Source organism: Myotis myotis, unplaced genomic scaffold (genome assembly GCF_014108235.1).
Source record: "Myotis myotis isolate mMyoMyo1 unplaced genomic scaffold, mMyoMyo1.p scaffold_m19_p_3, whole genome shotgun sequence".
In the NCBI taxonomy this organism is placed as follows: domain Eukaryota; kingdom Metazoa; phylum Chordata; class Mammalia; order Chiroptera; family Vespertilionidae; genus Myotis; species Myotis myotis.
This window is the reverse complement of record NW_023416335.1, coordinates 41,420,480-41,435,011: the sequence shown is the minus strand read 5'-3', so window position 1 is coordinate 41,435,011 and position 14,532 is coordinate 41,420,480. Positions and strand designations below refer to the sequence as shown.

Here is a 14,532-nt window from a genome sequence, read left to right as displayed (position 1 = left end):
TATTTGCTTGGCACTGTTTCAAATGCTTTACATATATTAATTCTCACACACATAAAGATGGTTAGGACTATTACTATACTACTATCACCCACCCACCCACCGCCTTCCCCCCCGTAGGAGTGTGCAGTGGCAGGACTGGAATGCACATTCAGGAGGGCTGATTCTAAAGTCTGTTGTCTTTACCTTTGCTATGGGAGCTCCCCGGGGCACCGCCAATCCCAAATCACATGGTGGTTCAAAACCACTACTGGAACATACTAGTAAAGGAATACCAATCCGATTTGGTGATGAGGAGAGTCAAAGGTCCCTTTACTTGCAAGCTAATTTTCTAACTATACATATAACATCTCTTTTAAAAATCTAATAATGTAATCTAATTTTGGTGTGGCAATCTAACAAAAAGAAAGCTCTCTCATTCTCGCACACACACCCCACGCCACACCACATCGAATGCTGCTGGAGATGTAATTGTGCTTCAACCTGAGGATCCTGACGGTGCCGGCGAAGTGACTGGCCCAGGAATCCCAGTCATGGTCCTAGAGGAAACGGGACAAAGCAACAACTCAAACTACCTCTCAACTCCCTGCCCAGTAACAGTTCCACAATGTCTACAACCAAAGTTCTCTCTCGGCTGACAGCAAATAAAAACTCGACAAGAGAAGGGGAGAGAAAAGATGAGCTATATTTTTTTAAAACTATCCCAAAACTTGCAAGGTACTTATTTTGTCACCTACAATTTCAAACCCTAATCTCCTCTGGAAAATTTATCGACTTTGATACAGGAAGAACCGAGAGAAGACGACATTCCTGAAGGCCAGGACTATTAAGCATTAAACTCCTATAGTGTCTTATTTGTGAGAAGAGATGTAAGTGGATGGGAAATTTGGCATCAAAGGGAATTAAGGCTTCTTAACTCAATTTTTAGAATTCCCTAATGTATGAGTTAACTCTAGTCACCTGGTTGAAGACAAAGATTCGTGAATAAACAGCAGCTTATCTGATTGTATGATAAACCACTGATTGTCTGGATTACACAGGTGCTCCCTTTTATTACTCTGGCTATTTATGTCAACAACTATTTATTTAATCTTGAAGTCAAGAAGAACAATTTTCTAGTAACACTGATTACTCACCATCTTGAAATGTGTTTATTTTCCTTTCACTTACAGGACTATGTCAAGACTAAAGTTAAAAGCTGGCACCAATAAGAAGTACTTCTGTCTATAAGACCGCTTATTGGTGGAATTCATTAAACCACGTTGACTCCTTTTAAAGTAACAGAGAAAAGGCAGAGAAGATTTATATTAGCATGAGATATAATTTAAAGATGTTAATACCATTTTATTTTGCTAAAAGGGAAGAACAATAATTTAATGTTTCCTGCCAAAGAAATAAATTTTATGATCCCAGGTCATTCTGACACCAACAGGGAAAAAAGAATGAAAAAAATATATAATAAAAATAACTCTATACAAGAAAGCAACTATTTCCTTCTTAGTTTATTGTTCAATATTTAAAGGTAATAAAAAAATTAATCCATGATTCTGACAACATCTCAAAGCACCGCTGCTGATCTAAATATCTGGAATTATATATGGGAGGAAATACTATATGTGAAGGCAACTCTGCATACTCTGTAGTATCCGTTCAACTACCTTTGTGAAGAAGAAAAAAAAAGTGGGTGCCTCACTCAGAGTGAAAAATGAGATCAGTCATGGAATCAAAAGAAAACTTCTAGAAACTTCCACTTGAAGTTCAGAGAGAAATCATTTACTAATTATTGACTTCTAGAAACTTCCACTTGAAGTTCAGAGAGAAATCCTTAACTAACTATTGACTTAAACATCCCAAAATCAGGGCCTTAGGCTGAAAAGCAAGCAGGGCAGAAGCCCTGGCTGCACAGCTGCTCTGCTGCACGCTCTCCACTAACAGCTGACCTGGAGGCAGGATTTTCCTCACCTGAGGAGCAGGACTGTGTTTGGAAAATGTCTGGATAAAGACTCTTAAACACATAACAAGTCTAGAATAGAATAGACTTTCCAGGTGTTCAAGAGGTTGAAACATTTCCCCATGTGATACAATCTATTAAAATGCAAATACAAAAAAAAAGAAATGAAAGGAAAATATTTCCAGAACAGAGAACCTGATTTCATGATAGCTTTCCATTTAACCACAGTATTTTCATAAACTTCCACTCAAAGTGTACTTTGAAGCTTGTCATCTTTTTTCTAGGTATTAAAGAGTTTCTTACCTAAATGAGGAGGTAGTCTCTAAAAGTTTAATCCTGGTTACCAGGAATGAGAAGAGAGCACTCGACAGATCATAGCTGATTTCATGATAACATTACTTAAGAAGAAAACGCCATTGCTTACATTCTACCTCCGGTCAAAGCATCTGAAACACTTCTAAAAGGCCCAAAGAGAATGGCATGTAGATACCTATAAAGGGCCACAACTGGAAGTCCTGGTTGCCCTCTCCTTTCCCTATCACTGGTCTGAAATGAGTTCCAGCACCCAGAGTCCCGGATGGGTCAGGAAAGTGAGTCGAGTCACCAGTCTGCTTAGAAACTAGGTTGAGTTTGCTGTAAGCTTAGAGATTAGGATCTTAAATAAAGAATCACTTATTTTGTTTCCTAAATTCCTCTCATACTCCCACTGGTATGATTTCATTTTGAAAACAATTCATCTTAAAGTTCCAGAACACTTTTTGGAAATTTTAGAAAATCAAGGCCAACCACTTACGTAATTGATTGTGAAAAAGAAATATGCCATAGGGCTATATTTATGAGTGTGAGTGTGCTGTGTGTATACTTGAGTCAACATCTCTGTAGTAAATTTTTAATCTCTGTCTTTTCTATATGGAATCAGAATATTGCCTTTTAAAAAAAAAAGAGAGAGAGAGAGAGAGAAACCATCCATTGTCTGCAATTTTTTAAGTGTGGAAATGTCTCCAAGACAGGGACTTTTTGTCCCAAAGCTTGGGACCACAACTGATAACTAGTAGATAACCAATCAATACTTGATGCATGAAAAAAATCCCCTTTTTACCTGTCAGAAACTTGAGGCAAGAGAAATAAGGGACTGGAACAGCTATTTCAAATCTAGGTTTCTAGCAGAACTGGGACATTGCAACCTATGGACCTACCTCTCAACTTCCTACCCAATAACAGTTTTTTGTTGTTGTTGTTGTTGTTTTTAATATATTTTATTGATTTTTTACAGAGAGGAAGGGAGAGAGATAGAGAGTTCGAAAGAAACATCGATGAGAGAGAAACATCGATCAGCTGCCTCCTGCACACCCCCTACTGGGGATGTGCCCACAACCAAGGTACATGCCCTTGACCAGAATCGAACCTGGGACCTTTCAGTCCGCAGGCCGACGCTCTATCCACTGAGCTAAACCAGTTAGGGCACCAATAACAGTTTTTAAAAGCCTGCTGGTGTTTTTAAATGGAGGTAGTCCTCCTTTTACTTCTTAAGGGCATGCAGTTTTTATCAGGTAAAACTACAAAGTACAAATATTTAACCCACATAACTGCGGACATTCATTTTCAATGCACAACTAATCCCCAAAGAAATGTATCAGGTGTTTGATGGTTTCGTTTCCTTGATTGGCAGACAACAGAACTTGAATAGTATAGTTCCATGAACCAATATATACGGTTTTCTCTTCATGCCATCACATAACAGAAACAACATAACCTATTAGAAATTCTACATTTGAAAATAAATTATAGGGGAGAGTTCAATTTAATATAAAAAACAAAGGATAAGATAAAGACTCTAATTCTATTTCAACACTGTAAAGTTCCATTGCTCTTTATGGGTGGGGCATGGAGAGGTGCAAGTACACTCCTGAAACCATCCCTTCTTCTATCCGGCCTGCAAATACTTACTAATCAGCTACAACGTGCCCAATCCGGGGCTCAGCGGCTTTCGTAGTAACACAATAGATACACTTAATAAAGAGCCCAAGGCTAAGAGGGAGACAGGCATTCAACACATAATTACCTAAATTATAATTTAACTGTAATTTTGACAAGTACTATAAAGATGTGATTAAAAACACCACCAAAACTTTGTGAAGTGAAACGTCAGGCTCGATGTTATAAATATTTGGATTTTTCCCAATTTCCTCATGGCAAAACAAATAACAATGTTCAAAATAAAGTGGCCGGGGAAGAAATGATAAGATGAAGATGAAGATTTCAATTATAAAATGAAAATAAAAGTTTGCCCCATGGTCTCGTAAGAAAGCTTCAACATCAAATCTTACTCTCTCTGACAACCAAGATGAACCAACCGATGAGAAGAGTAAATCAAAATAGATTCATAAAACGAAGTAACAAATGCCAATAATCAACAGCTGTTTGCTGTGGAGGGGCACAAGCTTGAACTCTAAAGCCGGAAATGGGAGCTATCTGGGTGAAGAATTCAAAAATTAAACTCAACAAATGCTCTTTTGGTGAATTGAAAGTGATTGATTTCACCAGTTGTCTCATTTATGAGAGCTGCTTACAGGAAACACACCTCAAGGAGAAAATACAGGGGCGTGTGCAGAACAAGAACCAAGCTAAGGGATGTGCACCAGACAGGCACCCAAGGGTCACTCGCTGCCTGTGCATCTGTCTCAGATAACTACATGTTGGTTTCTCTTCAGAATCTTCTAATATAAAATAGATATATAAATAGCTCTAGCCAGTTTTTCTCAGTGGTTAGAGCACTGGCCCGCAGACTGATTCCTGTCAAGGGCACATACCTCGGTTGCAGGCTCGCAGGCTTGGTCCCGGCTGGCGCACGTGCGAGAGGTAACCAATCACTGTGTCTCTCTCACATCAATGTTTCTCTCTCTGTCTCTCCCCCTCCCTTTCACGCTCTCTCAAAAGCAATGGAAAAAATATCCTCGGTCGAGAATTAACAAAGTGTAAGTAAATAAATCAGGCACATTAACAACAACAAAAAAGCACACATATATTTCAGGGGAAGCACTTGACATTACAGCAAAACTGTACGGAATTTCAACCCAGCCAATCCGCATCGATTTCCACTTAGTGTCAGGAGACTATGCTTTATACATACTAGGTTCTCAGTAATATACTTCTCCATATTTATTCATGTGGGAACTGGCCCAAAAAGCTATTCTAACTTCTCTGGAAGTGGTTGTACAAAAGTAATGAACTATGCCACAAAAAGACTGATGCATTTTCCATCACAAAAAGCTAAAATGTTGAAGTAATAAGGGAAGGAGGGAGGGAGGGAGAGGCCTTTAAGTGACAGTTTTGAATCACTATAAATTAAATGATTTGTAAACCTTATAAATTATCCAATTTATAAAATACCATACATCACATATCCCATATAACACCAAATTATTGGGCATATTAATATCAGAAAATGGGATACACCAAGGAAGTCTTGAGTACCAAAGACTGCCCAGCTCTAAGCTCTAGGACATCAAACCATTAAAAACCTGGGAGCTTGGGGCATTAACATCAGAGTCACAAACAGTAGAGTAGTGTAGTGAGTGAACTTATGAGAGATGTATATGTTCCACTTAATATATTCATGATTTGAAAAAGAAAAAGAAAAAAAAAACGCAAGTCAAATACCATCGTTACATTATCCAGAGATTACATGACTACAAAACAACCCTGAAGAAGACACAGGCTTCCCAAATCTTATCTTTGTAATATTTTACTGGACAATCACAAACACAGTGCTTTTTCTGCTACTAAGTCGTCAGTAGTTTCATGTACGATTACCATGGAGAGAAAAAAAAACATGAATAAGGAGTAATCAGAACATTCTAGTAGATTAAAAATACACACCAAAATGGTGCAATATTTACCAGCCGTGGTCAAGGGCATAATAATCACCTTTATAGCGATTACTGACAAAATAACAATATTAAGCAAATATATGTAATTATGTAACTATTTAAACTCGTAACAAAGGCTTTTATGATACCATTAGCAGTAAATGAGCAACTCCCATAAAATATGACTTAATATCACCCTGATAAGAGTTTAAGTACATATAACCATTGTTATGTGAAAAAAACATTATTCTTAATATGTGACAGCCCGACAGGATTTAATTACCACACCTACTTCAAACTATTAGCTGTTTCATTCAAACCTGAAAAAATAATATTTATGTGGCTATTGAGAATCACTGTGATTGATGCAATCTTTTGTGTTACTCCCTTTACAGTCACTTGCATTTGTTATTATTAACAAGGAAAAATGAAAGGGGAAATGTGTGTTTTTGTTTTGCAACAAAGCTTTTCTGATGATGACTAACTTCTTCCTTTGAACACAAAAAGCCAGTTTAACTAATGTACTTATAAATATGTTCTTTACAATGTGCATCAAGCAAGAAAAGGAAGAAGAAAACAAAAAGCCAGGAGGACTTCAGCCAGAACTAAAAGCAACCTGGGCAAGATGAGTTACATGAAAGCTGTCAGGAGGGTTGTTATTCTTATTCTCAATTTCTTACAGCTTATCTGCTCTCAAGGAAGAAAAATCGTAGTTTCTTTTAACCATATCCACAAACAGATCTCACTTGAAAGGAAACATAGCGAGTGATTTGGCATGAATGGGCATATTACCAATTTCCAAGCATCACTACTGAATATTTATGTCGGTGACGAATGATGACACTGGTGAAATATTTTAACACGAAGCCTTGCCTTGTAAATCGTCTGAATGATGCTCTGTCAAAACAACACCTACCATAAATCAGAGATTTTAGGACCAGTATTTCTTGTTCTAACATGCTCCCTGCTCAGCAGAATCACTTGTGTGAACAGGCATAGATTAATGTGTGCTAAGCAAAGCCATCTCACCTCCTAACTTACAGAGCTATAATTTAACAGGTCTATTATCGTCAAGGTAATTTTGACAGTGCTGAAGTATTATACTTGTTAAAAATATGCATTTAGCACTAACCCCAGTGGTCATTTGAACTGAACAGACAGATAGGTATCCTTACAATTACCTTTCTTCTCTACTGACGACTCTCCCTTTCTGGCAAGGCAGAGGGATGTTGAGGATTGATTTTATGAATAGCAAAGCAAGACAGGTTCTCTGAAAGGACAAAAAGCTCACAGTGCCGCTTCACTTTGCGCTTCTCCGCAAGGTATTTATTTAGCAAGTTACAGTGGGTGCGAAGGAGTCCATTTCCAGGTAGAAGGATCAGGACAATGGCTCAAACCCTATTCCTCCAAACCCTCAACTCCTACACAACGCACATCCTAACCCAGGGATCTTAGATTGTGAAATCACCCACCGAGCCTCACTTTCCACTCAGGCAGGTTGATTAGGGAGCGTACAAGAAAACGTCTCGCTTAACTCTAATGCAAACATCCATTTCCCATGCACCTCAATGGGGCCAAGTACCTTCCACCAGAAGAGCAAAAATGGCAAAAGACAGTAGCACGTTTACTTTTCTCTCTATAGTGTTTTAGCCCTAACTTAACTTAATTGGTAAAGAGCAAAATAATATGAATTTGCACTTTTTTCTACACTGAATGCATAAGTTAGCAAACATGCGCACGCACACGCGCACACACCACTGTACAAAATTCAGTCGTGTGACATGAACATAGTGGCCACAGCCCAAAATGAGGGAATAAACAAACATCATCGACTGACACCAGGAGCTCAGTGTCTTAAAGCCAAATTAACACACAGAAAGCAAATAAACAAATATTTGTCTGGAATTCATTATAGTCAACCCTCTCGGCCAAGTGTTACGTCACCACAGTTGGGCATGAAACAAACAAGACAACTATCCACTCATCTTGTCTCCAAAACAAAGGGAGAAATTCAAGAGACTTGATAAGAATAAAATGTCTCTGCTGGCTGATGGCGTGGAAGAAAAGTGAAGAAACTGGTTCATATGTCTCCCTGAACTCATGTTTGACTCAGGTCATACAAATGACCATATTCTACCCTTTCCCAATTAAAATTCATCCAGTCAATATGTCAGCAGCTGCCTATCCCGGTTACTAGGAAAGAAGGTGTCAATTAAAAAAATCCAAGTAACCTGGTTTGAAATACTAGATATTCTGGGACAATGCTGGGAATAATGTTTTATAAACCCAAGAGTTTAATGTGTCAAATATAATAAATCACGACAATGCTTTTAAAATCTCATATCAACGCTACAAACTACAAAGACCCAAGCTATAAAAATGGAATTTCCAAGAAAGCTTTCAAAGAAAAACAGCCAGGTTTTGCAGTAAGGTGCCCTGCGTACACTATATCCCGGAGATAATGTAGATCATGCTGCCCTCTAGTGCCAGATGTAAAAAAATGAAATGAATTCTGGGTGTGCAAGGAAAACAGGACTTAAATTTAAAACAGAAATTATCTTGTAACTTCTGAAGGACTTACTGCTGACCTGGGATTGCGTTACCCTTATGTTAAGAGCTCATAGAACTAAAAGGAGCTACGATGACAGAGGACAAAGGTCGACTGGGAAGAGGCAAAGTGGCAAACAGCAGGGGACACATCATGTGACACTAGACAACTCGAGTTGCAATCAAAATGAGTAGAAAACATTATGGCAGTTGAAAAAGTGCGGCTCCTAAATAGACACACACAATACCATTACCAAAATACATCTCAGGGGGAGAGAATAAAAAACAGAGATGGCTGAGAGCAAGGAAGGGAAAAAGAAGAAAACTAGTTTTTGCCATTGTAAGGCCTCACACTAGTTGATTCAAATTTTACCCAAATAGCTAATATATAAGGTTATGAAATATCAGTAGACAAGAAAGTATCATGTTATATACACAACTAAACAAGGAAACTTCGTGCGACCTTATGGATTTAAAGAGGAGAGTAACATGGTCATGCAGCTTGGAGCAATGGAACCTTCTTACAAATCAGCTCTGGAATGGTAACCTTCAGAGAAACGTGGCTATTGAGAAGAAAGCTGCACTTCCAGGTCTCCCTTGTCCTTCTCCTTAAGTCAGAGTAGGTGAACTTGGATTCTGGCAGGGCAGCAGGTGGCTGGTTCAGGACTCTGCCCTGGAGGCCTGGTTCTCTGCATACTTGCAAAGTGTCCCCCTCTGATGAACAAAATAAAATGCAGGGGATCTGGGAGGAAATACTAGAAGGGAGACAACACACCTGGGATGGAAGTACCCATGAATGAGTGTGAACAACATTGCACCAAATTAAAAATTTCTTTAATTAAAAGCACCTTTTAGTCTACCACTAAAAGAGCAAATAACTCATGAGCCCTCAACATTTTGGGCAAGCAAGGCCTATCTCTGGCGTTCTTATGGGGCAGTGGGACAGTGGGGCAGTGGTCGGCACACTGCGGCTTGCGAGCCACAGTGTGCCGACCATGGTTATGGAGGCTTCTATTTTCTTGACGGAATCAGTCCTGCAATAGATACAGTAGGGGGAGGCAGGATAAGTGCTCCGGTGCCGCTCTGAGATTAGCAACCTCGTAGATTGAGACTTGGTCCCAAATCTGTGAATAATAACTAAACCCACAGGGCTTGCACATGGAAGAGTCCGGTTAATGGTGGTCACCAGCATTCAGAGGCAGCGATGACAGAAATGCAGTCCCATTTGGTGCTCCACACTTAATGACTGTAGCTTTCACATTAACCGGCAGAGGGGTGCGACTTTACGGCTGTAAGACTACCTAAGTCTTCCGATCACTTGCTAACCACAGCTATATAACGCTGTCCATTGTGTGTGCCTCTGCAGTTTACAATTCCCGGTGCTTCGCACAGTGCCTGGACTAAACATGTGTTGACTAAATATCTACACAAGGCGCTTTCCGGAAGAGTCTTATTTCATCCTCACAACAGTCCTGTGAAACAGAGAGGGCGGCGGCAGTCATTTATTTCCACTTTACAGGCGAGGAAGTGCCGAGGCGTCGTTGCCGAGGCTCACCAGGCACCGGCCATGGTCTGAGCACTGTGATTCTATCAACCTATTTAATCTGCACAATATCTGAGCAAGGAAGGTGTGAACAGCATCCTCACTTTACAGAGGAGAAAACCAGGCACAGAGAAATTAAGTAACTAGGACATAAATATCAATGCAACTATAACTGGTTATCACTTAGGAATTCACACCAGGCAGCAGGCTCTGGAGACCACACTTTTAACCACAACTTCCTGCTTTGAGATTCGCCTACCCAATAATATCTCCGTGCTCTGGCCCAGGTAACATGGCAAGTTAATAGCCAGACCAGCCCTGACCGGTTTGGCTCAGTGGATAGAGCGTCAGCCTGCAGACTGAGGGATCCCGGGTTCGATTCCGGTCAAGGGCATGTACCTTGGTTGCAGGCACATCCCCGGTGGGGAGTGTGCAAAAGGCAGCTGATCGATGTTTCTTTCTCATCGATGTTTCTGACTCTATCCCTCTCCCTTCCTCTCTGTAAAAAATCAATAAAATATATATATTTTTAAAAAATAGCCAGACCAAGGCTACCCACCCTGTGCTCCCTCCAACCTGCCTCCCTGCCTCCACAGGTTCTGTCAATCACTACCTGCAAAAGCAAAGCCGCCCTGGGCTTCCCCACAAGTCTAACCAATTGGGCAGAGTGGGGATGTGTGCTGATGACCTACCTCTTCATAGGAACCCACGTCAAGAGGCTACCCTCAGAAACAAGACAAGTCAGGGCCTCTGAGTGGAGGCATCCACCGCTTAGAAACCACCAGGTACACGCATACCAACAAAATTACTCCCGGCAACCCACCTGTCAGGTAGGACCAAGCCTCAAATAGGTAACCAGAAGTCTAGTTTAAAACTACAGTTCATAGCTTTTACTGAAGAGGATAGGATGTTTGCATTTCACCCAGCTTGCATTTTAATTAACTTTTCATAACCATTTTAGGTAAACCTCACAGAGCTGGTGCAAGAGCTCTGGTTTAGACATGGATGGGCAATGAAAGAAACACACAGCCTGTCTCATGCGGAGAGATTCCTTGTGAGAAGGGCCTTCCTAAAGGGTGGCCCAGCTTCACACTATGTACTCCAGCCAATGTTTAGGCAGCTGATCAACCACATTTAAATACATCTGCATTGAATGTGTGGTGTTTCATATGCCACGCAGCAAATGGCTTCCTTAGTCATTCTGCAGAGTGAACATTCGTTTATCTTTCCACACACACAAACTGGAATAAAAGCTTGTATGCCCCTCTATTCTGATTTTCTCTGGGAGGAAATCAGTGAAGCTCTTTATAGAAAGTGAATCAACACACAGAGTGATTTGATTCCAAGCGTTGTCTCCACTTTCAAACACTGAAACGCAATCAGACATTAAATGTGTTAATAAGACATATTTACCAATAAACTTGGTATCTGACTTACCTATTGGATTTCTATCAAAGAACAGTACCGGAGCTTTCAAAATGGACTCAAACATTTTGTTGTGTAAAGCCTGGGAAGAGTTAACTAGGACGTAGAATACCCACAGAGATCGTGCTATGCCAAAAATGACGGTAGCCACAGTTAAACCTGAAACGAAGAAACATCCCTCAGCACAGGGTCTCTGCACTCCCTTCAACAATGCTAAAGGGTGGCAGGCAGCTTATAAAGAGATCACGTATTCTATTCCATAAAGGATCTGGGCTCTATTAAGAGTTTAATGCATTTGCAAGATACATTTATAAAGAATATAAAATAATTTATTTTTCTCTCAAATAGAAACTACACGGGGAAAAATCAGGTGTAAACTACAGTTTCATTCTAGTCTTTCCTAATTCAATTACATGGTCTATTAAAAACTCAGAAGAAAGACAATTATAAAAAGTAGTTGATCTTCCCTTCTTCATATTCCAAATCTTACTACTTACAACTGTGTCCCATATTCTAAAATTGTGGTATGTTTTGATAACAGCATATGATATTAACAGGAAAGAGGAGAAATAATTGACCATTTCCTTGTAAAAAATGCCCAAGTGCCTTTAAAGAATATAAAAATACCATCTTAAGTTGCAATTAGAAAGCCTCTTAAATAACTGAATTACAAGAAAATACAAATCATATTTTAACATAATTAACCTGAATGAGGAACTAATCTCACTAAGTGCTTTATATAAATAAAGCATTTTATATGAACATAATCATTTAAATTATATATTTTATTAATGACATAAATGAATACCTACTATGCACATTAAAATAGCTCTCCTAACATCTCTGGAACTCACAATGCTAAATAAAGTGAGGATAACTTTTGCAATAAATATTCCACTAAGTACTTTTTCCCCCTTCAGATAACACATCATTTGTTCAAACTCTGAAAGCTGGTCAGATTTCTTAATTCCATCAACAGGCATTTTCCGTAGCCCATCATCCTACATGAATATATGACAGAACCATTTCCCTCTTCCTTTAGGTCATCCATTGTCCACCAATATGGAAGGTAAACAGCAAATGGATTTAGATTTCTTAGCGAGTGATCAATGAAATAAATACCACCTTTCAATGAGTGGATTCTTACAAACATGACTCACTCTAGCTTTGAGGAAAGCATGCATGAGTGATACCTGTGGGGATACTTAAAATTTTAGATGAGGAGTTTCTTTAAAAAGTATGGAATGCTACATATATTCTAAGCACTCTTGTGAAAATGGAGCGCGGTGGTAATGCTGGCCTGTCAAGCCAGATGTTAAATTACTCCCACAGTTGGGAAGGCGATAACATTGTGATCTCGAGGTAAGAAAGAGAAGGCAGCCTAATTCCCAGACACTGGGTTTCTCCCTGCTTAGCTTCCCTCTTAAGTAATTAGTGAAGCCCATGAGATGAGCAGCACGGTGAGGGAAGCTTTGCATACCTGCAAGGGAATAATGCTTTTATTTGGGGGGCCTTGCTGCCAGAGGATTGCATCCAAGTTCAACAAAAGCCAGGGTTTATTCAAACAGTATTGGAACAATCCGAACCAGAGGGTGGGGATCCGTTTCTAATCCCCTTGCCCATCCTTATAATAATATAAGATTTAGCTAAAGCAACCTATTAGAATAGACAATAGCCACATATTTCCAGTGGCTGATTTTCTGAATGCTCAATCCCGGTTTAACTTCCAAAATCCAGTACAGAGCAAATTAAGAGTCTTCACTGAACCTCTTTCTTCTAGTAGATTTTTAAAAAAATAATTATTCTAATTAATTCACAGAGTAAATGCGACTCAGACCCTTAATCTGTTAAGACATTACTGAATTACTCCCGGAAGCCTAGTTCCTCACACAGGCTCATTGTAAGCACCTCAGACTCTCATATAATAGACCAAGTGATGACACTTTACCTGAATAAATCCCTAAGTACCAGTTAAGAGACAACTCCTCAGTTACATTTCCTTGTCCATTTACAGTGACATTCCCAGCGCTCTGTTGATTTGCCCTATGGAACAAGGCAGGAAAAATATTAAACCATAGATGGAATTTAGGTAAATACCAAAACAAACAAAATCAAAAACAAAAAAAACCCACTTATCCTCAACTTGGGAGACATGTTCTATGCTGGAAGATGACTCCCAGCTCACAGGGTCCTGTGGGTGCCTGTCTACCTTATAAAAATTCAATTTGAATCATGACTTTGAGGTCTCAGAATTGACTGTGAAGACCTGCTGAGGATCCGACATAGGAGAGACCGGGGGAGGGTCATGGTCCACCAGCAAGAACTTTCTTTTTCTTCAGGGAAACTAAGTGAGGTCTCTAGGAGGAGGAGGGGGAGCAAACCCCACAACCCCCGCTGCTTCTGCAGGGAAGGGAGACTTCACCTCGATTTTATAGCACCTCCGACCAGACCAGAAATAACTCACCAGTATGACAGCCACCAGTCCTGAAGAACATAGGAAAGCTAGGGCAGGGAAACAAACAAACACAACGGTCAAACACTAGCATGACTTTTCAGCTCAAAAACTGTCACTCACTAAAATGAGTAATGGAAAGGCCCCAGAAAACGGGGAGGGTCCTTCAAGCTCAGGTCACGGTTGTGCCAAACCCCACATCCCGGATAGCAACAGGTCAAGTAAGTGCACAGTACATTTTTAAATCTTTAAAAGGCATCCCGTTTTCCCCCCTAGAAGTTCCTTGTAATGGACATGTGACACCAGTAGGCATCACTTTTTCCGATCCCCACAAATAGTACGTTTCAATGCAAACCCAAGTGAACTGCAAAATACAGGAATGTAGTATGAACAGATACAGTAAAAATATAAATGTTACTGTAGATATCAAGCTGAGGGCACACACAAAAAAACAAATGTCCCTAAGTACCTGAGCCACAATGTTGACTAGAATGAGGAGAATGATGGTGAACCAGTGAGCACCGGCTATGAAGTAATTCTTGTAGGCCTTAAGACCAATTTTTCCTTCAGAACGGCTCTCCTCGGTTACTGCAACCTGTACATTCTCAACCTGGGAAGGAAAAAGGCAGTGAGAGACAAAACTTTAAGTGATGCCCAAATTTCAAAAGTTCACTCCATTGGCAAAGCCATGGGAAAACACGCACATCACATGTACTGGTAGAAGTGTAAAATGGTACATCTCCTACAG

General features: G+C 39.9%; 1 protein-coding gene across 8 annotated transcripts in view; it reads right to left on the bottom strand.

Moving 5' to 3' along the window:
- Positions 1–14,532, bottom strand: part of ABCC4 (ATP binding cassette subfamily C member 4) — a 226,675-nt gene that overhangs the window by 111,947 nt on the left and 100,196 nt on the right. For 7 of the 8 annotated variants that reach the window (XR_004965841.1, XR_004965842.1, XM_036297857.1 and 4 more), the window contains 4 exons: positions 14,254–14,394; positions 13,797–13,834; positions 13,281–13,375; positions 11,345–11,491 (listed from right to left, as the gene is read on the bottom strand). Coding sequence is in view for 6 of the 8 variants with exons in the window: in XM_036297857.1 (XP_036153750.1) it covers positions 11,345–11,491; positions 13,281–13,375; positions 13,797–13,834; positions 14,254–14,394 (421 nt within the window). In the remaining 2 variants the exon portion in view is untranslated. The remainder of the gene's footprint in view (positions 1–11,344; positions 11,492–13,280; positions 13,376–13,796; positions 13,835–14,253; positions 14,395–14,532) is intronic. The other variant, XM_036297853.1, reaches the window with a different exon arrangement.